The sequence below is a fragment of the Paroedura picta genome, chromosome 14 (assembly GCF_049243985.1).
Source record: "Paroedura picta isolate Pp20150507F chromosome 14, Ppicta_v3.0, whole genome shotgun sequence".
Classification (NCBI taxonomy): Eukaryota; Metazoa; Chordata; class Lepidosauria; order Squamata; family Gekkonidae; genus Paroedura; species Paroedura picta.
The window spans coordinates 34,536,716-34,563,527 of NC_135382.1; the positions used below are offsets into that span (position 1 = coordinate 34,536,716).

A 26,812-nucleotide genomic window follows, 5' to 3' on the forward strand; every position below is an offset into this window, starting at 1 on the left:
CTGCATGGTGCAGGGGGTTGGACTAGATGACCCAGGAGGTCCCTTCCAACCCTATCATTCTATGATTCTATCTATTCTATGATTCTCTACAGTTCTCCAGATTTATCAGGCTAAAGCACTTCACTGGGCCATGGATCACAGATGCCTTTGACTTTTCGCTGAGTGGCAAAAAAAAAATGGGGCATTGTTAACATTTGGGAGACTTTTCAGCTTTCCGCACAAGTTGGATAATGCCCTTTTAATGTGCTTTTGCAGCTTCTCTGTTCCCAGACCAGAGAAATCCATTCCAACCTGCCACTGCAAATTACATTACATTCTATTATTCATCATTTCACATTACAATCTACTATTCGAATCTATTATTCCAAATAAGGAATAAAATAAAGAGAACATAGAGCCCTTTTGGAGAATTGGTGAGAATACAGATATAAGGGCTGAATGAGGTTAGCATATGTAATGAGATAAGAAACCAATATCCCTGTTAAATCCTGGAGATTCCATTGTTCTGAGTGAGTAATAACAATTTCCCTTTCCAGTCTATCCCTGAACTTCCTTTGCGATAAAACGGTTCCTTTGAGGTCACCCACTGAATGTCCCAGAAGGATGAAGTATTCTCCAACAGATTTCTCAGTCTTGTGACTCGTAACATCAGATTTGTGTCCATTTATCCTTTGGTGTGAGGTTTGACCTGTTTGCCCTCTGTAGAGAACCAAAGGGCATTGTTGGCATTTAATGGCATATACAGTGTCAGAAGATGAACAGGTAAATAAGTTTGTGTAGTTGCCGTTATGTCCAGTGATTGTGCTATTGTGCATGCGGAAGCAAAGTTTATCTGGGTTTGTGTCTGCATTGAAATTAGATGTTGCATTATTGTGGGTGAGGAGTTGTTTGAGATGGGGGACCTTGTCTGTGCCCAAGAAAAGGTTTGCCTCCCAGTATTTGTGAAAGAAAACTGTCATTATCCAGTAGATGTTGTAAGTCACAGGTGATGCGTTGAACCGTTTAGAGTTTAGAGCAGTAGGAGACCCCTAATGGGGTTATTTTATGGTCACTTTTGGGCCTGTCTTGCAACAGGTTTTCTCTCGGTACCAGTCTGGTTTGTTCACCTGTTTCATGACCATCAGGTGGATGCTTTACTTCTAAAAGGATTTGTTGTAGATCCCTCAGGTCATGAATGATTGTGCCTTTGCATATTACCCTTTGTCAACACCAGGGTTTCTCAACCAGGATTTCATGAAACCCTGGGGTTTCTTGATGGCCCTGGAAGGCTTTCCTAAATAGGTTTGTTCAACATTTATCGGGTGATATGACCACCTCTGTCCTGCCCTCTTCCTTCCCAACCCTAGGACCTCTGTCTTTGGAAGGATTGAGTTTCAATGACTCTGCTCGAGCCATCCAGCCATGGCTTCCAAATATCAGGCAAATGGTTCCAGGGGGGAGGAGTCCAGGTGGCCATCCATAAGGAGACGGATCCAGCAATGGCTTTTTTGCTCAAATAACTCCTCAGTAGATAGGGAGAGATTAATAATGCCCCTTAGGACCTAGGTGACCTACTCACTGGCCACTGCCTTTGAGCAGCCAAGACGGACGGGGATTAAGGGGGCAGGTGGTCGCCCTCATTTCTCTCTCTCAGTCTTGAAGGCACAGGTGGGCAGCTGGTGTGAGTGAGTTTCATTGTGCAGCTTGCCCTTTCTCCTGCACACAAAGGAATCGATCGGGAGTGGGTAAAATGTTTGCATTTGTTAATGATGAAATAATAGAGAAGATCTCGAGGAAAATGAGCGTGGCGTGTGTTCTTCGGCAGGGCTTGGAGGAAGCATTGCCCCTCCTAGAGACAGCCAGGAAGAGGTCAACAGATGAGTGCTCCTTTTGCAGAAATGACAGTGCTGAAGGTGGAATTCTTTCCGTCACATCTTGATGGATCCTCGTTCATTCGAGAGCCATAATTTGTAATGATTGGATTGCCTTTTCTTTCCGAGCTGACATCTGTCCTCTGGTCTTACACAGAGGGTCCCTCCTCCATCTCTACATCAAGCCAACCTCCCCCCCCCCCACTACCCCCCACGTCTAAACTGCCTGACTGAATTCCACCAGCTTTGTCGAGTTGTCATATTACAAGAGCAGTTATTTTTAGCCTGTCCAAACAATAAACTTCCGGACCCTGATGTGCCCTGCAGTCAGGAGTGCCAGAGTGACTCCCTTGTGCCACAAAACCCCCTGGCAGAAGTTTCTTCTGTGAGGCTGGAGAAAAAGTGGCTTGAAAAGAGAAACTAGGATGATCATACAGAGAAGAAGAAGAAGGAAGAAGAAGAAGAAGAAGAAGTTCCTATATGCCGCTTTTATCTGAAGAAGTCTCCAAGTGGCTTACATTCACCTTCCCTTTCCTCTCCCCACAACAGACACCCTGTGAGGAAGGTGGGTAAGGCAGAGAGAGCCCTGAGATAACTACTTGGTCAGAACAGCTTTATCAGTGCCGTGGCGAGCCCAAGGTCACCCAGCTGGTTGCATGTGGGAGAGCACGGAATCAAACCCGGCAGTGCACTCCTTCTATCCTCTTCCAATGAGTGTGTAGTTTTGGGAGGGACATACATGGAACGGTGAGAGAGGTAAGGGACACCTGCTTAGTAACGCTGAGCACTGATGAAATGGAATCATCAGATCAATTTTTTTTTAAAGGAAGACACTCCAAATTGGAGGCAGAGAAAGATGCTGACACCTGTCAAAATGTTTGCTGCTCGAATTCCATCACCGACATTTTAATATTCCTCCCTCAATGTTAGCTTGCAAATTACATGAACAGACTCCAAGATCCTTTCCTGGAGTCTTCTCCTTCCAACATGTCAATACATTCAAATGCTCTTTTTCTTTGTCCTGAGGACATTGTTAAAAGGGGAGGGTTCCTTGAATGACTCATTTGTTACACTTAAGAAAGAACCAGGTGCTGGAAATTGGCAGTCTTGCAAGCTGACATTGTTTTGGGAAGGGAAATTTCCCCCTCCTCCAAAATTCACTTAAAAAAATATATAGCCCTTGATTCCCCTTATTTTCTCTTTTGAAAGAGAGATTTCTCTTTCATTTCTCTTTGATTTTTCTGTAGAGAAATCAATGCACCCTATTCTAACTTCAGACTCTGTGGGTGTTTTATGTTGGACTCCACGTAGAATGGTAGGAAGGTTTTGGGAGACACTGCCTGTCTCCGAGCTTCTATAGAGTGAAATTCTGAAATTTCACAAAACTTCTCTAACTGCCCAGGTCTCTTTGACGTTCACTTTGATCAAACTGACACTTATTCGAACCTGACTCCAAATTCATAAAAAAAGGAAACAAAATGGATAGCGTGATTTCAGGGGGGGAAACAGGTAAAATGTGGTGTACCAGTTCAAAGCGGCAGCTTCTAATCTGACAAGCCGGGATCAATTCTTTCCCCACAACAGACACCCTGTGAAGGAGGTGAGACTGAGAGAGCTCTGACAGGATTGCTCGGTCAGAACAGCACTATCAGGACTGTGACGAGCCCAAAGTCACCTAGCTGGCTGTATGTGGAGGAGTGAGGAATCAAACCTGGCTTGCCAGATTAGAAGCCACTTAACCACTGCACCATGCTGGGGATTGAACCAGGGACCTTCTGTATGCAAAGCAGACATTCTACCACTGAGCCATGGTCCTCACTCATAAATCACAAAACTGTAGCAATGAGAGCCAGAACCTCCACAAACCGCAGAGTTTGTCCTCACTGATCAATTATCCCAGGTAATGATGGGAGAGTCAGGCAATTGATAGACCTCAAAGACATAAATAGGATTCTGAGTTATGACCTATTATCTTAGAAAATTGTGCATCCTTTGCATGCAAAAAACAAAACACACAAAAAAGAGTCAAGATTCCCCCAGTAGCAAACTGAGGAGGACTTGACCCTCCAATATTAAATAAAAGTCATCCAGAAAGCATTCTCTAGGCATGCTGAGTGAATCTGCCCTGAACCCGCTTGTATTCCATCACCATAAATCATGAAGGGACCTGGAGACCTAATGTCTGATTATTCAGCCCGACTCTATGAAAACAACCCGGAAATGTCCTCCATTTTTAATTGCTAACATTTAATCGATAGCTTCAACAGCAGCAGAATGGTATCTGTTGGTTGTTTAAAGTTTTTAATTGTCTGTAATACTTTGTCTTTTTGTTTTTTTTCTTTGTCAAAAGATGTGGGAAGCATTGCTAAAGTTCAGCCCTGGGCCGCAGCTACGACCGAGTCCAAATTCGGAAAGTGAAGAAGCAGTAAAAAAAGAAAGGTCAAAAATGACATTCGTCTTTTTCAGTTGTCAGATTGAGGGAGTGTTAACAAAATAAGGGACTGGTATACAAGCCAACTTTCGGTGGGAATACTGTCTAGATCCCATGTTTTCATAGGTTATCATCAGTGTCGATAACACTACCCTGTGGAATTCCTGGAGGTGTCTCAGGAGGGGCGGAGTTTGGGAGGGGATGTGATGTCATAGGGGAGCTCTTTGGACAGGGGATGTGATGTCATAGGGGAGCTCTTTGGACAGGGGAAGTTATCTCTGTAGTCTGGAGACCAATTACAATTTCAGGAGAACTCCAAGTGCTACCTAGAGGTTGTCAACCCTAGCACAGAAAGAGCAAGAGAGGTCTGATGTTGTCTAGCAGTTACAGATGTGTGAGACTGGGAAGTGCCGAGTTCAAATTGCACCGAGAAAGAGTCCTAACCGTATAACTGACTAATGTTATCTGGAGGGAAACAGGCAGGAAGTGTACCTAAATACCGATGCCCCTGTAGGATATTCTTTTTGTGCTATTAAATCATGCACGCTCCAGATCGTGTATCTCTCAACAGCTGTGAGGAGAGCATGGAGGAAAGGAGAACAGTGTAAGCTGGTTTGGGTCCCCGGTGGGAAGGAAGGCGGGATACAAATGTAGTCAATGAAGAACCTAAAATGTCTCATGCAGCAGTTACCTCGAGGAGGAAGGCAAAGAAGAAACTGTCCAATATGTGGGCCTGCTGTTGCTCTGGAGATTTCAACCTGCCGCCGTGAGGTCCTCTGAATGAGCCCTGAGCCAGGAATCTCTCCGCGACAATGCCTGACATCTTGTAACCTGATGCATGGCTCCTGAGGTTCTCAGCCCGAAGGGAATAACCACTTCCTCCTCCTGAGCAGCATCCCTGGCATACGATCACTGCTTCCGCCTCCCCCAACCTCTCACCAAACGCTTTTCAATCCTGCAGCAAAGGTCAAGTCTCACTGACGGAAACTCCAGGTTGGGTCCCCATCTGCCTTTTCTCAGGAACAAGTCCAGGTTACCTTTTGAACGGGGCTCCGTCGGCCCCCCACGGAGACAACCGAAACAAAATGCCTTTGACCTTTGATCGTCTCCATGTCTTTAAGGTATGTCGCGTCGTGTACCCGCTCCTCCTTGCGATGGCTGACGATCCACTTTTCTCCTCCCTTTCAGCGTCCTAAAAATACAGTTTATTGTGTCCTGCTGTCTTGCAGAGGTCCAACCAGGTAGTGCTACAGTAGCCCTGGAAAGCCGGTGTTGTGCGGTGGGTGCAGAGGCAGGCGATGCCCCCTCCCCCCCTGAGCGTGTCAGATGAACACCAGGGAGACCTGAGTTCCAATCTTCACTCAGTCCTAAAATTCAGAGAGGGGGTTGGGGTCGGGTAGAGAAAAGCGGCCTATAAGAACCAACTCTTCTTCTTCTTCTTCTTCTTCTTCTTCTTCTTCTTCTTCTTCTTCTTCTTCTTCTTCTTCTTCTTCTTCTTCTTCTTCTTCTTCTTCTTCTTCATGGGAATTGTAGTCCATGGTCACTTGGAGAGCCCCAGTTTGGCCACCCCTGCTCTAGGGGAACTGATTTCTATTGCCTGCAGGTCAGTTGTAATTCTGGGAGCAATCCAGGACTCTCTTTGCAGCTGGCAAGTTGACCTACGATTGAAATTTCTTTGATACCATAGCTCCCTCCCCTCACATTTGGCGTGCAATCCTAAACCGATCTCCATCTGTCCAAGTCTCTTCTGGAGAGCCTTGAATGGCTTGCCGTGTTCCCAGCACCGCAAACCGGAAAGTTGAACCTTGTGTCCCGTACAATGGCAAAACGAGCTTCTTCCTCCTGATATAATAAAATCCAGCAAGCTTTCAGATACCTCCATGCGAAAGGTTAAGGAAAGCTGTGCTGAGATGTCATTTGTCACTGCTGGGTGACTCAGACAAATTATCACCTTTCAAGAAACCAATAGACCAAATTGGCTGCTTGAAAGACTTATACCTGAACATCAAGAATTCACTGACAGGAGCCTTGCTGGGCCGTAAACTGTCTATGCGCAAGTGCTGATAAGTTCCAGTCAGGCACAAAGCAAAACAGGAATCTCAGTTTTGATTTTCAGAGCTGGGTAGCTCAGGCTAGCCAGCCTTGTCTGATCTCAGAAGCTTAGCAGAGTCAGTCCTGGTCAGCCCTGGATTGGAGACCACCATTGGAAATCCAGGGCTGCTAGACAGAGGCAGGCAATGGCAAAGCCACCTCTGAGCATCTCTTGTCTTGGAAAGGCAAAAACAAAATGTAGAGGAGGCACATAACAAGACAGCGCGGAGAAGGCCAAATGAATAGCAGTACAGTCGAATTTGCTTGGGTTAATACAAGCTGGAACAGGTTTCTCGGAGTTCTAAATTCCTCTGGAAGCTGCCCTAGGTTAAGTTTAAGGTGTTGGCTTTAACCTTTAAGGCTATACGTCCCTGTGGGACCACCTCTTTGAATATGTCTCCAGAGGAGCCGCAGCACTCAGCAAATACCAACAGACAAGCAGTCCCCAACCCCAAAGCATTTCATCTGGCCTGGCCCAGAACCAGGGCCTTCTCAGCCTGGTGGAATGAGCTCCCAGAAAACACCAGGGCCCTGTCGGAGCTCACTCACTGAGTTCCGCAGGGCCTGTAAAATAGAGCACTTCCACCATGGTTGAGGTCAGAAAAACAGTCACTATCTCATTAACCTCCCTCCAGTATCACCCCCACCCATAGTGACCCCAATTCCGTGCCCAGGTGATGCCCTCCCTCCCCAAAAAACACAGAATCCCTGGCCAGTCTGGCATGGAGGAAATTCGGCTCCTGACCCCAAAGTGGCCATCGGCATTTCCCCGGGCATGCAAGGAAGGGCCACAAGAGCCAATCATGGACACGGTCCCTTCTCCCCACCTACTCACCATCTGCCTAAGTTCACGACATCAACATTTCTGGTAGGCTAGAAAAGAAAGCCACCATAGCTAGGCTAACCTGATCTCATTAGATATCAGAAGGCAAGTAGGATTAGTATTTGCATGGGAGACCACCAAGGAACTCCAGGGTCACAAGACTCTGAAGTCTCTTGTCTCAGAAACCCCAAGAGATCACCATGAGTCAGCTATGTGGCCAGACGGCACTTTCCCCCGCCTGAAAACAAAGCTATTTTGCACTGTTTTCCATTGATCTCAGATGTTCTATGGTCTGGTGTAGCATTTTTAAGACATATTTTAAGGGAAATGGGGTTTTAAAAGTCATTTATATTTCATATAAATGGCTCTGAGTGCCTTTAACTAATACATGTTTGGCCTCAGGTCAGAGGGAGGGGGGCGGGCAATCTCTACTGGGGTGGGGAATGGTGGGAGAAGTTTACATGTCAACACAGTTTTCAGCTCAGTTTTTCAGTTTTCAGCTCAGCCTACCATTTCTACTCGAGTCTGGGAAGTTCATAGAGATCGGGGGCAGAGCCGGGGGGGGGGGATGTAGAGCTTGGAGAGAGCAGGGAGCTCGGGGGGGGATGTGACACCCTCGTGCCGGACCTCTGAAACGCCCACGTGCTCTAGGGGGACTGACTCCTGACCTCTGGAGATCAGTTTAGATTCTGGGAGAACCCCAAGCTCCACTTGGAGGCTGGTAACTCCGATTTTACCATGAAGATTGGCAAAATCCTAGGCCCGGGTTTTAGCTAGAAGTGATAACCTACAAACACGTCTTTTCTTCCACGCCCTCCCAAGTCTCCCGGGGATTGCAGATGTGTGCCAGCAACCCTGTTCTCAAGCCAGAATTGGTGACCCAGTGTATCTGCATGTGAAGTGGCTTCTGATGTGGTGACCCTACAAATTATTGACCTCCATTAATGACCTAATTGTTAACATCCTTGCTCAGGTACTGCATCCTGGAGGCCATGGCTTCCTTAATGGGGTCTATCCATCTCCTTCTGGGTCTTCCTCTTTCCCTGCTGCCTGCAAATTCTCCTGACATTACGTTCTTTTCCAGAGACTTTTATCATCTCATTATGCGACCCAATGCAATAGCCTCGGTTTCATCATTTGAGCTTTTAGGGAGAGTTCAGGCTGGCTTTGATTGAGAACCCGCTCAAGACGGCCACCTAATGTAAAAGACTTACTCTAGGTTTAAGTGAGACCATCACACACATAGGAAGCTGTCTTTTAGTGAGATAGACCCTTGGACTATCATGGGCAGTACTGTCACTGCTGTTGACTTCAGGCTAAACCATTTCTTGACGTCCCTGGAAGGCCTTTCTGAATGGGTGGGAGTTAGTTAATTTTCATATATACCTTTGAAATTTGTTACACATTTATCAGGTGATATGGTCATGTCGACGCACCGACCCTTCCAAAAATGCGTAATGATGGGCCTGGAGGGGGTGGAAAAGGGAGGTGCCCTGGGTGGGCGTGTCCACAGCTCTGCTTCCCAACCCTATTCTGCATGATTGCGCCACTTCTGGGGTCACTCGAAACCTGAAGGATGTTTCGGGGTGTCCTCAATGGTAACAGTAGCACAGGAAGTCAGAAACAAAGAGACGTTGCAAACACGAGATGCAGAATAATCCGTTCTCACCGTTTTTATTTTATTTGTCCAGCATGTAAGGAGAAAGGTCTAGCGAATGATCTGTCTGCCAGACCAAAAGGGAAAGACAGCCAGGCAAAGAGTGATGGCCGTACACTGAAATGATGGGTGTTTTCAGGCAATGCCGTTTCACAGCTTATGCTCGGCAGACAGCTCTTAATAGGCTGAGCGAGCGCGCTGGTATAAATCTTGACGGCCCCAATAAAGCCATATTGGTCAAAATATGTCAATCAAGAGACTCACTTTTCATTCTGAGCTTTCCCTTCTCAAACCCAAACCACCTCTCTGGTTTCTGCTGCAGCTTGGTTAACATTGTGCATTATGCCAAGAGATTTTGCAGACTTGCTGGCTTTCTCCCTGGAGTGAGATAGTTGAAGTATGCGGCCGCTGAAGTGATCTTTTTAAAAGAAATGTGTTTTTCAGAAAAGAAATACTATATATTACGCATTACAGGCTTGCTGTTTGAAGAAAAGATAAGCAGAAAGCGGGCATTTGACAAGGCATGTCTTGTTCTTTCGCATCACCCAAATATCATACGCCACATTCTTCATTTTTTCCCCGGAGTTTGCATTTCCCCTGAAGTTAACGTACACTGTCTAAAAATTGATTATTTCTTTTCGTCTCAAATGTTTCCTGGTCAACATAATCTAATACTCGACTCCATTTTCTTCTGAATTCCATTGTTGATCTATTGTGCATCAGATATGTACGCTTTGCCGTTGTCCCACATTCCATCAAAATATTGAACTAGTCCATCTTGATGCAGAAAGGTTCCTAGCAGCTGTTATCATATAAACAGAATGTAAATAAAAATATTTAACAAGCCCATTATATCTTTAAACCGCTCCGCGGGAGCGGTAAGAATAAAGGAGTAAGGGCATTGTGGGAGGAGAAAAGGGCGGGGCGAGTCCGGGATAAAAACTCGAAGCCCTCTGAGTGTCAGTCCGGGGCCAAGGGGCCAATCAGGAGCCACGCAATCAGGAGACGACACTCATTTGCAGTGCACAAACGCTGGGAGATCTACACAGACGGGTGATCAGCATAGTACAGTTTTTAAAGGGCCAGTGTACATTTGTGTTTTTAGCACACGCTGACTTGCGTTGCACTCATGGCCCATGGATACATGCCAGGGAATCCCACCGGTGTATCAGGAATTAGAACAGATGCACCTCAAGCCCGTTCCACTATGATTGTGTTAGCTTATGCGCATTAGAGGCGTTGGTTGTGTTACCTCATTGTGTTCCGTCATCCTACATTACACAAATCAGAATCATTAGGACATGTTGACTTTGTGCTGGACTCCTAGCCCAGGGATGCACCCCAGGGGATTCCACCAGTGCACCAGGAAGTAGACAAGATGACCTTCAAGCTCATTCCAGTGTGATTGTGTTACCTGAAGCTTCGTACTCATTTGTAGACTGGCTTCCCTATGACCGTCTACATTTTGTGAACAGTTTAGCTTTCAGCCATTCCTGACAGATCGCGTGACCTTTCCGGCTGTACTTTCAATACATCCTCCCTTTGCCAGCATCTCTCCCTCCTGGATAACAAGCAAGCATTTAAATATATGCAAATCTCCCGCTTTTTCCGCTGATCTTTATGCAACATTCTTAAGGTCACCTCTTCACTCTCTCGTTTTTGGTTTTTTTTTAATCCGTTATGCCGGCCTAACAAATTTATGTACGCGCAAGCCTATCACGGCTTGTTTTTATCTACATCTGTCTTCTCTGATTGCATTTGAATAGGTTTATTTTTCTATTTTAAATAAAAGATTTATGCCTTAGCTGTCGAATCTTGCCTTTATTTGAAAATGTAATCTTGTTTCCAGGAGCCGAGATTAACTTATTGGATTTAACCGTCCCTCGTGTATCTCAGGGATGCTCGGAGTATATTTTCTCGGGGAGCACACAATGTAAACAAAAGACAACAGGCAAAGTTAAAGCAAAGGACTCCATTGAGCCGCAGGAGCGCCATGTCGCCTGTTTGAAAGATAAATGCCCAAAAGTGGTCCTTCTCATCTTGAAGAGGCTGTACTAGAGGTCCTTGGATCTGTGTACGTCGCAAATAGCGATTTGACAGGAGGCCTGGAAGAATGGGCCTCTCCCTTTTAACTCACACTTGTTCCGAAAGCTTGTGTTAACCAGAGGGACCTCCGGGAAACAGAGGGAGGAAACGAGCTCGTTCCATTTCATTGCAGCCCCGACTTTCCGTAAGAGCTTCAAGGCATCTTGAAGCTTTAAAACCGATACTTCAAGGATCAATATAAAAAGCATCTATATAGGGATCATTCTGAAAACAGGCCATCCTGCCCAGCAGCAACAATGTTACACGGTGGCCGAAAACGACCCCAGGTCGTAGCCGACTTATGACGACCCCACAAGGCTGAATTCCTCTTCCCAAAACAGTTAACAGTTTGATTACGATGTTTGCGCGTTGCAGGTTTTATAAATTTGCAAGTTAAGGGGTTTATATGCTGTACCCAAATTGGGTGGAGTGGTGAGCTGTGGATTTATATTGTAAACTGCCCTGAGCCACCAGGGAGGGCGGTATATAAATATAATAAATAAATAAATAAAAATAAATAAAAGACCAAACTTGGCATTTGAAGCAAAGGCGTTTTATGAAGAAAGCGTAGCAGAGTCCACGAGACTTTTTGTTGAATCTGATGTTTTTTTTTTTTTTTTAATAAGATTTTTATTTTTGTTTTCCAAGATTAAAGATAATAAAGTACAGGCAATCTACATTGTTAATACAGAAAAAGAAAGGTTATGCTCTTCATTTGATACATTTAGTCCCCCGTTTCAATCCCCTTTTGTAATATTTAAAGATAATACAATGCAAATAATCTACATTATTGATACAGAAAGAAAAAGATTATGTTCTTCGATTGATACACTTGATACCCCGTTTCAATCCCCTTTTAACTTATTTTCTTGGGTAGATCAGATAAGAGCCCCATTGTTCTTGAAAAGCCTCTTCTCTTCATTTAAATTATAAGACTCCACATGGCTACAATATTATAGACTTTTACCCAAAGCTTATAAAGTTTTTCACCTTTCCACCACATTTAAAAAGAGAAGTTTCAACATTTGTTTGCATAGTTTTTAACACTTTTAACAATCATAAACAATTTGTACTTAACGTGGTCTCAGAGCCATCCTCATTTCCACTAGGGAAAAGAAAACAAAAGAATAAAAGCCTACTTAATTGTATGGAAAAAGAAATATATATATATATGTATAGGTTGTTAAGGTTGTAAGCTATATAAGTGTACAGTATTAAATACAAAAAATGATTAGATAGAGTCTTCATTAGTTTGTAAAATAAGGTCTTCGTTAGTTACATTTACACCTCCTCAGTTAGCTGCCTCCTGTTAGTTATGCTTTAAGTTTAAGCTGAGAGTCACTACAGAGATATGTTAATTCAAATTCAGCTTGCCTATATGGCTACTGAAGAAAGCAGGAGGAGGCTTAAGGGGGTCTCATATCGAGGCCTGCCGCATCTTGTTGTTCCCACTGACCCATGTTCGAGTGGAGTTGTAGTCTTTCCCTCGGTGTATACATCGGTGAATCTTGAAACAGTTGTACCTCCTGGGCTCCAATATCAGTACAGTTTTTTTTCCAAGAAGCTCCTTTCAGTCGATTACTTTCACAGCAGATCCATATATCTTTTGATTGGTTCTTGTATACTGTTGTTTTGGAGTGGCTGTATGTCTTCTTGGGTAGGGAGTCCTTATCTAGGCTGCAAAACTCCGGCATCCCCTTTTCCATCTCCATAATTTCCAATTTCTCTTCTACTGGTAATTTTCCACCTTGTTTAGAGCTATCACCAGCCACTGTTATTGATTCATCATTCCTGTTGGAGACTTCTTCCTTGCCGCCCTTGAGCTCCTTGAGCATATCTTCACCTTGTTTAGAGCTGTCATCAGCCACTGTTATTGATTTATCATTCCTGTTGGAGACTTCTTCCTTACCACCCTTGAACTCCTTGAGCATATCTTTAAGCAAGCCATCTATATGTGCTTTCAGGTCTTCTGTCTGTAGTTCCAGTAGATAAGCAAATCTCTTTAGCATGGACATTTTGTAGGCAATTTTGCATATAACCAGTAGAGGTCCTTCGGTGTCCAAACGAAGAGCAACAGTCTGTTTTGGTATTACAGTAATGTCTCACCAGCTGTCGTCCGTCGCTTTAATGACCTGTTGAAGCTTTTCCGAGCCAATTCTCGTTCTGGCAAGCAGCTCTCGCGAGATTCTTGTATCTATTTTTTCAATCTCCGATTTATAAGCAGTGGCGAGGGGATATTCTGGCTACCTTAACTCCTTTCTTTACCTTCTCTCGCATATCTTTCTGTATCTCTAGCTTGCTTAAGTTAAAGAAAGCAGCTTTGCACGCCAAGAGTTTGTTCCAGAAGAGAAGGTGCCGAGGGAAACCCCCACTCACTGTTTGTAGGCTTGATCTGATGTCTGCCAGTTGTTTTCACTCCGGAGTTGTAATGAGTCAAAAGTCTTGCAAGGAGGAATCCAATTAGCTTTGAAGATTAGAGTAAGAGCTGTGTAGATTGCAGAGTTGTAAGGAAAGATGAAAGTTTTAAAATGGCGAACGGCACTTACTGGACCCTGTGCACACTGAGCTTGCGTTCCAGGGAATATTAATTTCCCTGCGGAACAGAGAGGCCCCAGAGATTCACAAGGAATTCCTGAGTTGATGGTAGGTGGATTTGCGTATCCAAAACCCGATTCTGTCAATCACAGCAGCGATTGACCCTCAGTGGAACAGGAGCTCGAAGTATTCAAGCTATCTAAGTGCCATAGCTCCGCCCTCTCTGTTGTTGAATCTGATGTTGATGAGAAGAAGAAGAGTTGGTTTTTATACCCTGATTTTCTCTGAAAATCGCCTTCCCTTTCTTCTCCCCGCAACAGGCACCCTATGAGGTGGGTGGGGCTGAATAGAGCCCTGATATTACTGCTCTGTGAGAACAGCGGTATCAGGGCTGTGATGAGCCCCAAAGTCACCCAGCTGGCTAAATGTGGAGGAGTAGGGAATCAAACCCGGCTCACCAGATTAGAAGTTGCCACTCTAAACCACAACACCATGCAATACAGAGAGCAATATACCCTCCTTCATACATGTCACATCACCCCACTACAGACAGGCTGGCCCGTATTCTGTTCCTACAGGAACAAAGGGATCTTTTTGTGCCAAGGAGTCTACATTCCATACACACCTTATCTACACAGAGAGATGAAAAGATTTAGGCTACAACCCTCCAGGAAGCAGGAACGGTGCCCAACCTCCCCAGGTGGCTTCAAAGCCCCTGTGTTACACATAACCAGGAAGCACATAAGAATGGACAACCCAAGCGAGAAAAAGCAAGTGAATAAATACATGGCAGAATCATGGCCATCAGAAGAAATAATTTATCCCAATCCTACAAGGCACCGACTGATAACCAAGGGTCAGTTGTGAAGGATACCTATAGATGTCCTCTTGTGGCACAGAGTGGTGAGCGGCAGAAATGCTGTCTGAAGCTGTCTGTCCATGAGGTTGGGAGTTTGATCCCAGCAGCCGACTCAAGGTTGACTCAGCCTTCCATCCTTCCAAGGTTGGTAAAGTGAGTACCCAGCTTGCTGGGGGGTAAACGGTCATGACTGGGGAAGGCACTGGCAAACCACCCCATACTGAGTCTGCCATGAAAAGGCTAGAGGGCGTCACCCCAAGGGTCAGACATGACTCAGTGCTTGCCCAGGGGATACCTTTACCTTTATTTGGTCTGACATTTAGCAGTCGGGGTGAGCCGAATTTAGAGGGTCAGGAAGCATTCCGTTATTTCTTTTTTTGGTGACCTCATCATAGATCTCCAGGATCAAGGCAGAAGGATCAGAGACAGAAGGAGGTAGGCATATAAACTGCGACAAAACATAAATATACCCCATAGATTGCACAGTGACCTTTTCTAGAGAGCTGGGAGTGTTACAAAAATCAGCCTGTGTGTGTGAGAGAGAGAGAGAGAGAAAGAAAGAGAAAGAGAGAGAGATGCATTCAGAATCTAGCTCCATTTTTTATTCCGGGCTGACACCGAAGTCCAGCTATTGATTCTCATTTTCCTCTTAGTGTTCCGCCTGCACGGTGGCGAGATATTCTTCAATATCATGTAAGAGTTCTAACTTACTTTGGAACATTAGAGCCAACTCGGTGCTGAGTCCTTAGAGAGGCTTGAGAACAACAGATCTATTACAGCGTGTCATGAGAAACCAGTTTAACTTGCCCTCTTGCTGTTTTCCCCCATTAGAAAAAACAGTGGCACGAATGTTCCAAATGCCCTGTTTCTAGGCTCAGCATGTTCTTCTTAACATACTTTAGACATGAGACAAGTCTCATGCCGGCTGGGGCAGGTCGCCGTGGCTTGGTTACTATCAAGAGTGAGGTGGAGTGTGCCTATTCTACTCTCTCTGTAGCTACTCCATTGGTTGCCGATCCGTTACTGGGTTCCGTTCAAGCCTTGGACCCTCATCTCTGCAAGACTGCCTCTCCTCCTACGCTCTGCCATGACAGCTTCATACATCTGAGTTGGATCTTCTGCATGGGGAAGAAGAACGACGGCCTGTTTTTCAAGTGTTTTTTTTTACCATGGAGGGGCATCGGAGATATTTCTCAGGCTTCGAGGGACCGTGGAAGTGATATCAGATGGCCACGCCCCGAAATGCAAATGAAAAATAAAATTAAAATACGCAGATAAGCATCCAAACCAGCGTCCCGTCTCTTCACCCCACCGCTCTTTGCCTGCGATTCCCCGTCTGCAATTAAAAAGATAAAATAAAATAAAAATATGCCTTCTCCTGCTCAAGACAGCCTCGATGCCCAAAATGAAAGAAGACCCACCAGGGCAAATTACTCAGCCGCAGCAGAAGAAACAATCCTACTGCAGTAGTGAGTGCTGGCTGTGCAGCCGCCATCTGAGTGGCAGCCTCTAATCTGGAGAACCAGGTTTGATTCCCCATTCCTCCTCCCCATGCAGCCAGCTGGGTGATCTTGGTGCAGTCGCAGTTCTCTCAGAGCTCTCTCTGAGCCTCACCTACCTCGCAGGGTGTTTGTTGTGGGGGGAGGAAGGGTAGGCGATTGTGAGCTGCTTTGAGTCTGCTTCGAGAAGTGAAAAGCAGGGTACCAAAAAAAACAACAACAAACCAGCTCTTCTTCTTCTATTCTGCAAAATTCACGATAACAGAATCCAGTGGAAGTCAGACTTGAAACAGGAGGAGGAAGAAGAAGCATAAGACAACATATTAAACACCAAACTTGAGAAAACTATCCCGGTGGTTCAAAAGGATGAAACAATGGCCACTGACTGTTCCGGAAAAGAGCAGCTAAAACACACACACACACACACACACGAGCGCACCAAATAAAACGCACACTCTGTCCGTAAAACTTTTCAACAAACAACAAAAGTGGGTAAACGGATTACTGCAAACTGATTAGATCAGAGCCAAACAAAAGCAGCTTCCACTGCTTTTCTCAGTCGAAAATAAAACATAACATGGCTTTAAAATATTTTCAAAGGAATGGTCTCGGTGGGAGGGGAGCGACACAAGAATGCTGGGGTGGAATAAAAAATGAACATTATCAATAATCACAAGAGACATTACAGGCAAGCTAGCTCCCCCCCCCTGAAATGTGAACACAAGAAGTTGAATATTGCACAAAACAAGTTCATGTGTACAACACAGGTTTAAACCGGTTGGATAGCTAGGCTCAGTATGCACACGTTCGATAATGCACTTTCAATGTGATTTTGATGCTCTCTTTTCCTATGCATCCCTCCTGACTTGATGGGATCTAAAGTTACTGAGAGGCCCAGAAATATCAGCAGATTTGTATTCCCGCTGTCCATCTCTCAGCATGGGTCATCCACGAATTCCCAGGATCCTTTCATGGGCACTATGACAGGTATGCCTTAGAACGGGGGTAGTCAACCTGTGGTCCTCCAGATGTCCATGGACTACAATTCCCATTTGCTGGCAGGGGCTCATGGGAATTGTAGTCCATGGACATCTGGAGGACCGCAGGTTGACTACCCCTACCTTAGAACATGCTTCCTCAACCAGGGTTTCGTGAATTCGCCTCTGTCATTGCCTTTTGATCCCTATTGCTTTTTGTCTTAAGTGTTGCAGGACTCCTGTGAGTCTTTCAAATTAAACTACTGAGTTTTTTGCCCTAGCTGTGAGTTTGCCTATTTGGGGGAGATTAACCGCAATGAGCCTCTTGTGGCGCAGAGTGGTAAGGCAGCTGCCTGAAAGCTTTGCCCATGAGGTTGGGAGTTCAATCCCAACAGCCGGCTCAAGGTTGACTCAGCCTTCCATCCTTCCGAGGTCGGTAAAATGAGTACCCAGCTTCCTGGGGGGTAAACGGTAATGACTGGGGAAGGCACTGGCAAACCACCCCGTATTGAGTCTGCCATGAAAACGCTAGAGGGCGTCACCCCAAGGGTCAGACATGACTCGGTGCTTGCACAGGGGATACCTTTACCTTTACCTTTACCTAACCGCAATACACGACGACGGCTGACAGTTGCCTTTCCTTCCTCTCCCCGCAACAGATGCCCAGTGAGTTCTGGTAGGACCCAACTGGCCCAAATCCGTGACGTGGCGTTTGACCCTTGGCGGTAGGCAGTCGTGATTACTGACACTTCACCAGCTCTGGATTTCTCTGTGTTTCCTGCTGCCAGCATTTGCAGTTACGAGAAGATAGTCCCCATTCTACATGTGCATTTTAGAACGCTGAAAAACAAGAGTTAACTGTTTTTGGCTGCTACCTTTGCTCTCCCCATCAAGCGCTACAAAATCACTGCCGCCACCAACCACAGACCTGCATTGTCCTGGGAAGCTTGGATTGCATTGAGTGGCTTGGTGGCCAAGGTCGTACCCACTCCTGCTAATATGACCTTCAATTAGCGAGGTCTCTACCGCTGCCGATCAAGCCATTTTATAAGGGAGACGCTGAAGGGTTTGGAAACGCTTGTATCCTAGAAACCAGCTCGGCTTCGCGGTGACCTTCTAGGCACTCAGGAAGGTTCACCAGGGAACAAAGAGAATATAAAAAGTGCAGCTTTGTTATCGATGGTTCCTTCAGTAGAGTTGTGCTTTACCGACAGCTTTTGGGATTGCACGTTGGCTGAACACCCAGATCGCCAAAAGATCAAGGCGTCTGTGCCGGAGCATCTAGATGGGCATTGGACGGTTACGTCTTCCTTCCTCTCCCCGCAACAGATGCCCAGTGAGGTAGGCAGGCCCGAGAGAGCTCTTATAAAACTTGTTGGGATGGCAACCAGCAAGTAATTTGGTGAAGTCGACATTGAAGGGCTGTTGGTATGCTGTTTCAGAAGCTGAGCTGTGCTCACTAGTGGCTTCAAGTGGGCATCGGTGAGGTTGCAAGGGATTCTGGGCCATGTGCTCTGGGGAGTCTCCTTTATTTAAGCTGGGTTCCCGCCCATTTCCTGTTTCGTCAGGAAGAGCAGGTAAGTGTGTGTGCCTTTGCTGAAGAAGGAGCAGCCATCATTAGGCTCTCTGCTCCCTCCATCTGCTGATGTGTGGCATGTAGTCTGCTTGCAGCCCAGCCATACAGGCTTGCAATGTGCCGTTTTTGTAACTACTCTCTAAGACACGCCTTTCTTTAGTTTGAACCAGTCCATGTCACCAAACGGGGTACATACAATGGCTCAGTGTATATACACGGTGCCATTTGCTCATGCTAGGAATCAGAGAACAGCTGGTGGGTTTAAGTTGCTGCTTCTTGTGCTCAAGATCAATAAAAGTAATGATGGATCATTTAATGTATCGTCCGTTCTGTATGTAAGCTTTTGTCCCCGGAGGGGATCGCAGTGACCTTTGGTTAATGCAATAAAATGTTTGGCTGATTGGCTATTTATAGATTAGTTCCAATGGTGGCAGGAAAAATGAAATCCCCAGCTAATCATCTTTAGAATCAAGCAGCTGGGAGGCTTCCTCTGTAAAGCATGCAGTGAGCATGGAGCATTTTTGCTGTGGCAGCCAGGACATATGGACAGCCCTAGCTCCAGTGTCTTCAACGAATTCTTCTGCAAGATACACCTGCAGATTCCCATCAGACCATCTGGTAGAAATCAATCCCACCAGCTTTAGGAGATGTCTGTGCATGGCTGTTCATTTGTCAGATTTTGATTTCACCTTTAGCTTCCCCCTGCCTCGTTTATTATCCTCACAACACCCCTGCAAGGTAGGACGGCCAAGGATAGTCCAGGCTTATCAGATCGTGGAAACTAAGTAGGGTCAGCCCTGGCTAGTCCTTGGGTGGGAGGCTACCGAGAAAGTCCAGAGCTGTCACACAGAGGCAGGTGTTGCAAACTGCTTGTTAATATCTCTTGCCTTGACCCTGATGACGCTTCCCACCACCAGGTCAGGGTAAGCAACAATGTCTACTGCAAAATCAGACTTTTGGGTGAAGCCCCATACAGATAAGATGGCAGGAGTTGTGATCAGAGCTTGATCAGATCCATTCTCTAAGTTTTCCAAGAATCCACCGGACGTGGGGGCTTGAACTAAAATTATAATAATACAGAAAAGCTTTTTCTGACGCACATGAGAATACACTCTGAGCACAGAACTTAATGATAGCGAAGAGTGGTGACTTTAGGGACATAGCATAGGAATTGGTCTCCAAAAAGGATATAATTTATACATATTGGTTGGAGCCATAAGTTACAGTCCCCACTCAACCATTCAGCTACGCATTATGTTGTTGTTGTTATGTGCGAAGTCGTGTCCGACCCATTGCGACCCCATGGACAATGATCCTCCAGGCCTTCCTGTCCTCTACCATTCCCTGGAGTCCGTTTAAGTTTGCACCTACTGCTTCAGTGACTCCATCCAGCCACCTCATTCTCTGTCGTCCCCTTCTTCTTTTGCCCTCGATCACTCCCAGCATTAGGCTCTTCTCCAGGGAGTCCTTCCTTCTCATGAGGTGGCCAAAGTATTTGAGTTTCATCTTCACGATCTGGCCTTCTAAAGAGCAGTCAGGGCTGATCTCCTCTAGGACTGACCGGTTTGTTCACCTTGCAGTCCAAGGGACTCGCATGAGTCTTCCCCAGCACCAGAGTTCAAAAGCCTCAATTCTTTGACGCTCGGCCTTCCTTATGGTCTACACATTATAGAGAGTGCTATATAGTGTATTATTATAATTTTGACCACTGAGGAAGACCCGGAAGGGTCTAAACGCGTTTGGTCCTATGTGTTGTTAGTTCGGTATAGTTTTTAAGATGTTTTTACTCTGTTTTTAACTGTGCACTATAATAAATAATTAACAAGTTTTACATTATTTTTATTGTTCAGCTCAACTTTTGAGTTCCTACCTGTTAAGGTTGGGTTTTGTTTCTTTTTTGGTTTAGCGATGACCATTCTGCTTCTCAGGCAGAGATCTTCCACATCACCTGTTTGCCAACCCTGGAGATGCCAGAGATTGAACCTGGGACCTTCTGCATGCCAAGTGGAGGCTCTTCCACTGAGCTGCAATTCCTCCCTGTTTCCGACTGTTATTTAAGTATTAAACCAGGCTTTCTCAGAGTTTCATGAAACCCTGAGGTTTTTTTGGGTACCCCGTTTTGTTTTTATGACCCTGGGAGGGTTTCCCAAATCGCTGGGAATGTCACACCTGTCTCCATGTTCTTGCCAAGTCTCACGATCCCCTTAGAAAACAAAATTGACATTAGATCAGTTAAACTAGAAACTAGCCAGCAAAGCATATTTTGTCAATCTTGGACATTTTAAACAGCTCTGTGGTTGGTGGGGGAGAGATGCTTTTATCTGTTTGAGGAGTTCTTACACACAGTCTAAAAAAATGACCCTTTTGCTTTTCAGGGAAGATCAGAAGGCGCACTCACCTCAGTTCTTTGTAACATCACCCCCATCTACTGTTCCTCAACAGCATTGCATCCACAGTGACCAAAATGTTTGCCAAATTTTGGACATAGTCAGGATGCAGGCACCCATCACAGAGACAAATACACCACACGGATTTTTTGCTTCTGTGTTTAAATTCCACGTTACCAGCACCCTGGATTCCTTTGACTAACTCCTGCAAGATGTTCCAAAGATGATCCTTTGAGTAGAAATACTGAATATGGACTGACCTCAGGTGGACTGGACGTTTAGCTCACAGGGAAAGTTCCCTTTGGGTGCCAGCTTATTCCTTGGGCCAGCTTGGTACTGTGGTTAAGGGCTTCTAATATGGCAAGCCAGGTTTGATTCCCCACTCCTCCACACGTAGAGATAGAAATCCTATTTGTTGTTGGTGCCAAGAACGCTAGGGCTTGAACTAACAGCCATGCAGGCAGCACACAAATAACCAATGTAACATACTTACCTAACTAGGATTTGGCCATGATTTTTTAACATGATGGCCGTTCAAGTTGAATTTTGAGAAAACTCTTTCAAGTACGCTAAAAAGTCCCATTGAGTTACAGCCAATTCACAGTCGACTCAAGGCAAGAGAGGAACAGAGGAGATTAGACCTTGCTCTGCATAGCAGTCCCAGTCTTCCGATGAGCTCAAGAGCTTTCCATTAAGACCATCCCATAAAGGCTGAATCACATGCATAGTAGGAGTACGATCATTTAAGTCCCGATGTATGAGTTCTCAGAATCTCTCTTTTCTTTGTAGGAAAGCACAGTCATCTGTTTTGTGGAGTTTTGTTGAATAGACTCGTAACAGTTCTCCTTGCAGAGAAATTGTTCGTCATTGTACACATTGGCTGATTCTTATTGCTGGGATTCATTTGCTTCTGACAGGTTATCTCTGGCCCACACAATGTTCTCCAACGCCTGTTCCACAACTGACACGCTACAGCACTCTTAGAAAGGCTGGTGCCCACTTAGAAGCACTACAGACACATAATCTCACATGCATCAATGGATGGCTGAACCTTCCGCCTGCCGTGTTTGGAACACTTGACGATGCATCATTTGTTCCCTCCCAGATGAAACATAAACTAGGTAGCTCCCCCCAAATTGTTTTCAAAAATTATTGGCTAGTGGGTTGGTGTGGTGTGCCTTTTTAAAAGGCAGACCAGCTGGGTGTGCAGTTTTTAATGAGTGGGAATGCTTGTTATTTTTTTTTTAATGTGTGCAAAACATGCAAGATCTGTCATGCACATGATTGAACAGAATATGAAGAACAGCCTACAGGGGGCATCAGAGGAGATGTGTGTTTGGCATAGTTAAATCATGAGCCTCCTGATGTGTTTTTTTCTAATATTGGCTCAGTTGGAGACTTCCTGTGCCTGTGACCTCACTTCCTCCCTGCTTGCCTCCTGAACAGACAGCCAGTTAGAAATCTCTCTCTCCTCCCCCTTTTGTTACAAAAATCGTTTCCCTTCACAATAACACTGTTTTATTCTCTTAAGCAGACTGGTACCTTGCACCTCTTTGAATATTTAAACTCCAAATCGTCCTGCAGATAAGCTATCAATGGGCATTTTAACGCATCCACACAAAATAACTCTGCTATACTTCCCGCCTACCACACGATAAACAAGATTTGGCCTTTGGTTCTCCACTGGGCTGCGATGAGTAGTCAAATATTATTGTGCAGAAGGAACAACACTGTGACTCTCCGTCCAGACAGATGGATTCCTCTTAATAAAAGAGTGTGCTACTATAGGGGTCGCATTCTCACCCGGCTTCTCTGCTTTGGCCATATTTTCGGCCATCTGCAGGAGTGTGCTGCCGAGATGGAAATCATCGTTAGCGCTCTTTGCGAGGAGCAGGTTCACAGTTCATTTACTGTGCGGTCAGTGGTCACAAGCAGAGCTCGGGAAAGCAGCCGTCCTTGCCTTTATGAGCCGAGAATGGGCACTGGCTGGAAACTGCAGTGCAAACTGGGAACCATGTCAAGCAGCGTGCAGCAGAGCAACTGGGGAGGAAAACGTTTCGCCTTTGTTCGATGGCGGGGTCCTCCCAAGCGGGGCCTGAATGGTGAGCTGGAAATCCAGATTCCTGTTTGCTTATAGAGGGAGGAGGAGGAGGAGGAGGAGGAGGAGGAGGAGAAGGAGAAGGAGAAGGAGAAGGAGAAGGAGAAGGAGAAGGAGAAGGAGAAGGAGAAGGAGAAGGAGAGTTGGTTCTTAGATGCCACTTTTCTCTACCCGAAGGAGTCTCAAAGTGGCTTACACTCGCCTTCCCTTCCTCTCCCCACAACAGACACCCTGTGAGGTGGGTGAGGCTGAGAGAGCCCTGGTATTACTGCTCGGTCAGAACAGCTTTATCAGTGCTGTGGTGAGTTCAAGGCCACCCAGCTGGCTGCATGTGGGGGAGTGCAGAATCAAATTTGGCTCACCAGATTAGAAGTCCGCACTCCTAACCACTACACCAAGCACGAGGCACTACCTTCCAGCAATTCACAGATGAGAAGAGGCTATTTTCGTCCTGAAAAGCAAAGCACATTCGACAAGCTAAATGTTTTTAGCCTGATCAGATGCATCTTTCTCCAGAACTGTGGTGCAGTCGTGTTCGCCTGTTGCAGTAACATAAAACCCAAGAGCCAGCTTGTTGTGGTGGTTAAGAGCATCGACCTCTAAAGTGATTCCCCACTTCTCCATGTGCAGCCAGTTAGGTGACCTTGGGCCAGTCGCAGTTCCCTTAGAGCTGTTCTTGCAGAGCAGTTCTCTCAGAGCTCTCTCATTGCCAGCTACCTCACAGAATGTCTGTTTTGAGGAGAGGAAGGGAAGGAGATCGTAAGTCACTTTGAGACTCCTTTGGGTAGTGAAAAGCAGGTACAGAAAACTATCTCTTCTTCTTCAAGTGCCTTTAGTTTGGCCCCCGGCCTTTTAATGAGCTGTCCTCTACATTAGACTGTCACAAAACACAACAGACCTTGCTTACTGCAGGAGGCTGCCATTGTACAGAACAGAGTCCTCCCGTCTTTTCCAAAACATTTTGATCTGATAACTTTTAACTAAAGCCTTAAGCACCTGCATTATCAAACGGGCAGAGCTGAGTTGCGCATAGAGATGGTCTCATTAAATGCAGCTGATGCTTCCATTTCCAAAAAAAGACCCATTTGATGTGGGCCCCCACAGGGAGGGAAATTTTCCTCCTGGGTCATCTTCTGCCGCAACCTGATCCCGCTGCAGAACAGAAAGCGGCACTGAATTGCTGTTTGCAAATGAATGGCCGAACCTTAAGCCTGCCACGTTTGGAAGACACGCAAAGGAAAGTCCAGAAAGCGATTGACTCTTAACAGACCATGTCCTCAGTCCATGGAATAGGAGAGCTAGTGGATGGGATGCTTGAAGGTCAGGACTGAGAGGTCTGATGCTGACTTAAGTTCACAAGCACAGGAGCTGTTGCTTTAACAGGCTCTAGTGGGGCTCAGCTAAAAGGATGTGTTTACTGCCACCTAAGGGAGCGAAGTAAGAAAACAAGAGCGCATGTCTAGCAAGCTGCCATATTTTCAGTCTCTTCTTTGCCTTTTGCTTTGGGCCTGTCCCAACTACCCCGTAGCCACTTAACTTGGAGACCTTTTTAGCAGCCCTTGAGAGGGTAGCACAAGGCTGGGATGCAATGAGGCTCCCTTTGGAGTCACCTGAAGCATCTCTGCCTCCTTTTATCCTGGGGCTGCCTGGGAAGATCTGTCAGGCCCCCTTCACAGTCTCCCCTGGTGGCCGAGGAGAGTCAGAACTGGCCACCTTCACCTCCCTCTCAAAATCGTGCTGTTCGAAGAGGATCGGGCATCTCTGCTTAAATTGTTCCACTAAGTATTATTTCACTAATGTTCAGCCTGGCGAAAAGGAGGTTGAGAGGGGACATGATAGCCCTCTTTAAGTATTTGAAAGGTTGTCACTTGGAGGAGGGCAGGATGCTGTTTCCGTTGGCTGCAGAGGACACGCAGTAATGGGTCTAAACTACAACGATATAGGCTAGATATCAGGGGAAAAAATTTCACAGTCAGGGTAGTTCAGCAGTGGAATAGGCTGCCTAAGGAGGTGGTGAGCTCCCCCTCACTGGCAGTCTTCAAGCAAAAGTTGGATACACACTTTTCTTGGATGTTTTAGGATGCTTTGGGCTGATCCTGCGTTGAGCAGGGGGTTGGACTAGATGGCCTGTATGGCCCCTTCCAACTCTATGATTCTGTGATTCTGTGACTGTGAGGTAGGTGGGGCTGAGAGAGCACTAACAGAATTTTTCTGTGAGAACAGCTTTAACAGGACTGTGACTAGCCCCAGGTCACCCAGCTGGCTGCATGTGGGGGAGCGTGGAATAAAATCCGGCTTGCCAGATTAGAAGTCCGCACTCCAACCACTATACCAAGCTGGCTCTCAAGCCAATAAACCAGTGTGTCAAATCTCACTGGAAACATCATTCTCCCTCAATCACTATAATATAGATGTTAAATGCACATGGATTCCCACGCACCCACCCCCCAAAAATCCAGAGGCTTTTTTCCCCTTTTAGCTCCATGTCTAATTCTTTAAATAATTACACACCCAATAAATGAATGAAAATCAAGCTTGTCCTTAGAAAACCAGATTAATTTGGTATGCTCTACTGCGGCATCTCAATGCGCCCGGTATTAGGGCAGGCCCTGTATTAGGGCAGCAATTTCCTCTTTTGTGGAGTTAATCTTTCGAAATAACACCAAATTGAATTTGGCACTAAGTGAGGTGTGAAATTCTTAAGCTGCTAGCTGCTGCTCCCTTTTATTTATTAATTTTTTTTAAAAAATGATGCATTTGTGTCATAGAGCCTGTTTTAGTGTTTCCCTTACCCGGAGCTGCATTCAAATAGGAAATTACTACTTACGAAACGACGCAAGCCGATATTGCCGAACGGAGGCAGCGAATCAACAGAGAAACGGCAATTAAAACCGAGAGATCTTTCTTTGATCAGTTACAGATTGCTGCCGAAGCACATTAGTTAATTGTCTGAAATAAATTTAATTACGCCGTCTTGAGACAGGTGCTATTTTCAGTGCGGAGACGGCTTCTCTGGCGTCTGCTGGTCCATGTTTGGGGAAGAAGATAGAGTCACAACTCAGATTGAGAGATAAGTTGGAAGCAGCAAAAGGGGAGCCCCAAAACAAGGGCCACCTGATAGCGTTCATTAAAAACAATCCTCTTGGCTGATCTTTAATCGAAATAAACGTTGGCGGTGATTAAAAGTGACCCCAATGGACAGAACCTTGGGCAAGGTTTTGGGTTTCCCTTAACACGTAATCAGGCTCCCATTCTCATGGGAAGAAGGCCTCTGGCTGAACAAGGTGGAATAGGATTGGATTATTATTATTATTATTATTATTATTATTATTATTAGACTTATATCCTGCCACTCCCTTGCGGCTCGTGGCGGGATGAAGAGGATGTGACCACAGCTGCATATTGTTGTCATTGTAATTTGGAAGGATTTTATTAGGCTTTATTGTATTCGAATGTTTTATTGTGTGAATCGCTGCGAGACCATTCGGGGAGCAGCGGCATATAAATTTTAAAAATAAATAAATAATATTAAATATTTATTTAAACCAGGCTTTCTCAAGCAGGGTTTTGTGACACCCTAGGGTTTCTTGACAGCCCTGGAAGGGTTTCCTGAATGGTGGGAGTTCATTAAATATTATATATATACATATATATATACACACATATATATACATATATATATACACATACATATATATATATACACCCATATACACCCATATACACCCATATACACCCATACACACACACACACACACACACACACACACACACACACACACACACACACACACACACACACACACACACACACACACACACACACACACACACATATATATATATATATATATATATATATATATATATAAAACATTTGTTAGTGAAAAGTGGGGTTCAAAAACACAGCTCTTCTTTTCCCTTTCTCCAAAAAAAGAAGATTG

General features: G+C 45.4%; 1 protein-coding gene across 1 annotated transcript in view; it reads left to right on the top strand.

Moving 5' to 3' along the window:
• The window catches only part of LOC143823488 (uncharacterized), a 41,683-nt gene extending 21,219 nt beyond the window's left edge, over positions 1–20,464 (top strand). Inside the window, exons 3-5 of the mRNA XM_077309861.1 lie at positions 4,201–4,289; positions 4,966–5,402; positions 20,290–20,464. Of these exons, the coding sequence (XP_077165976.1) occupies positions 4,201–4,289; positions 4,966–5,065 (189 nt within the window). The 3' untranslated portion in view covers positions 5,066–5,402; positions 20,290–20,464. The remainder of the gene's footprint in view (positions 1–4,200; positions 4,290–4,965; positions 5,403–20,289) is intronic.
• Positions 20,465–26,812: the final 6,348 nt, after the last annotated feature.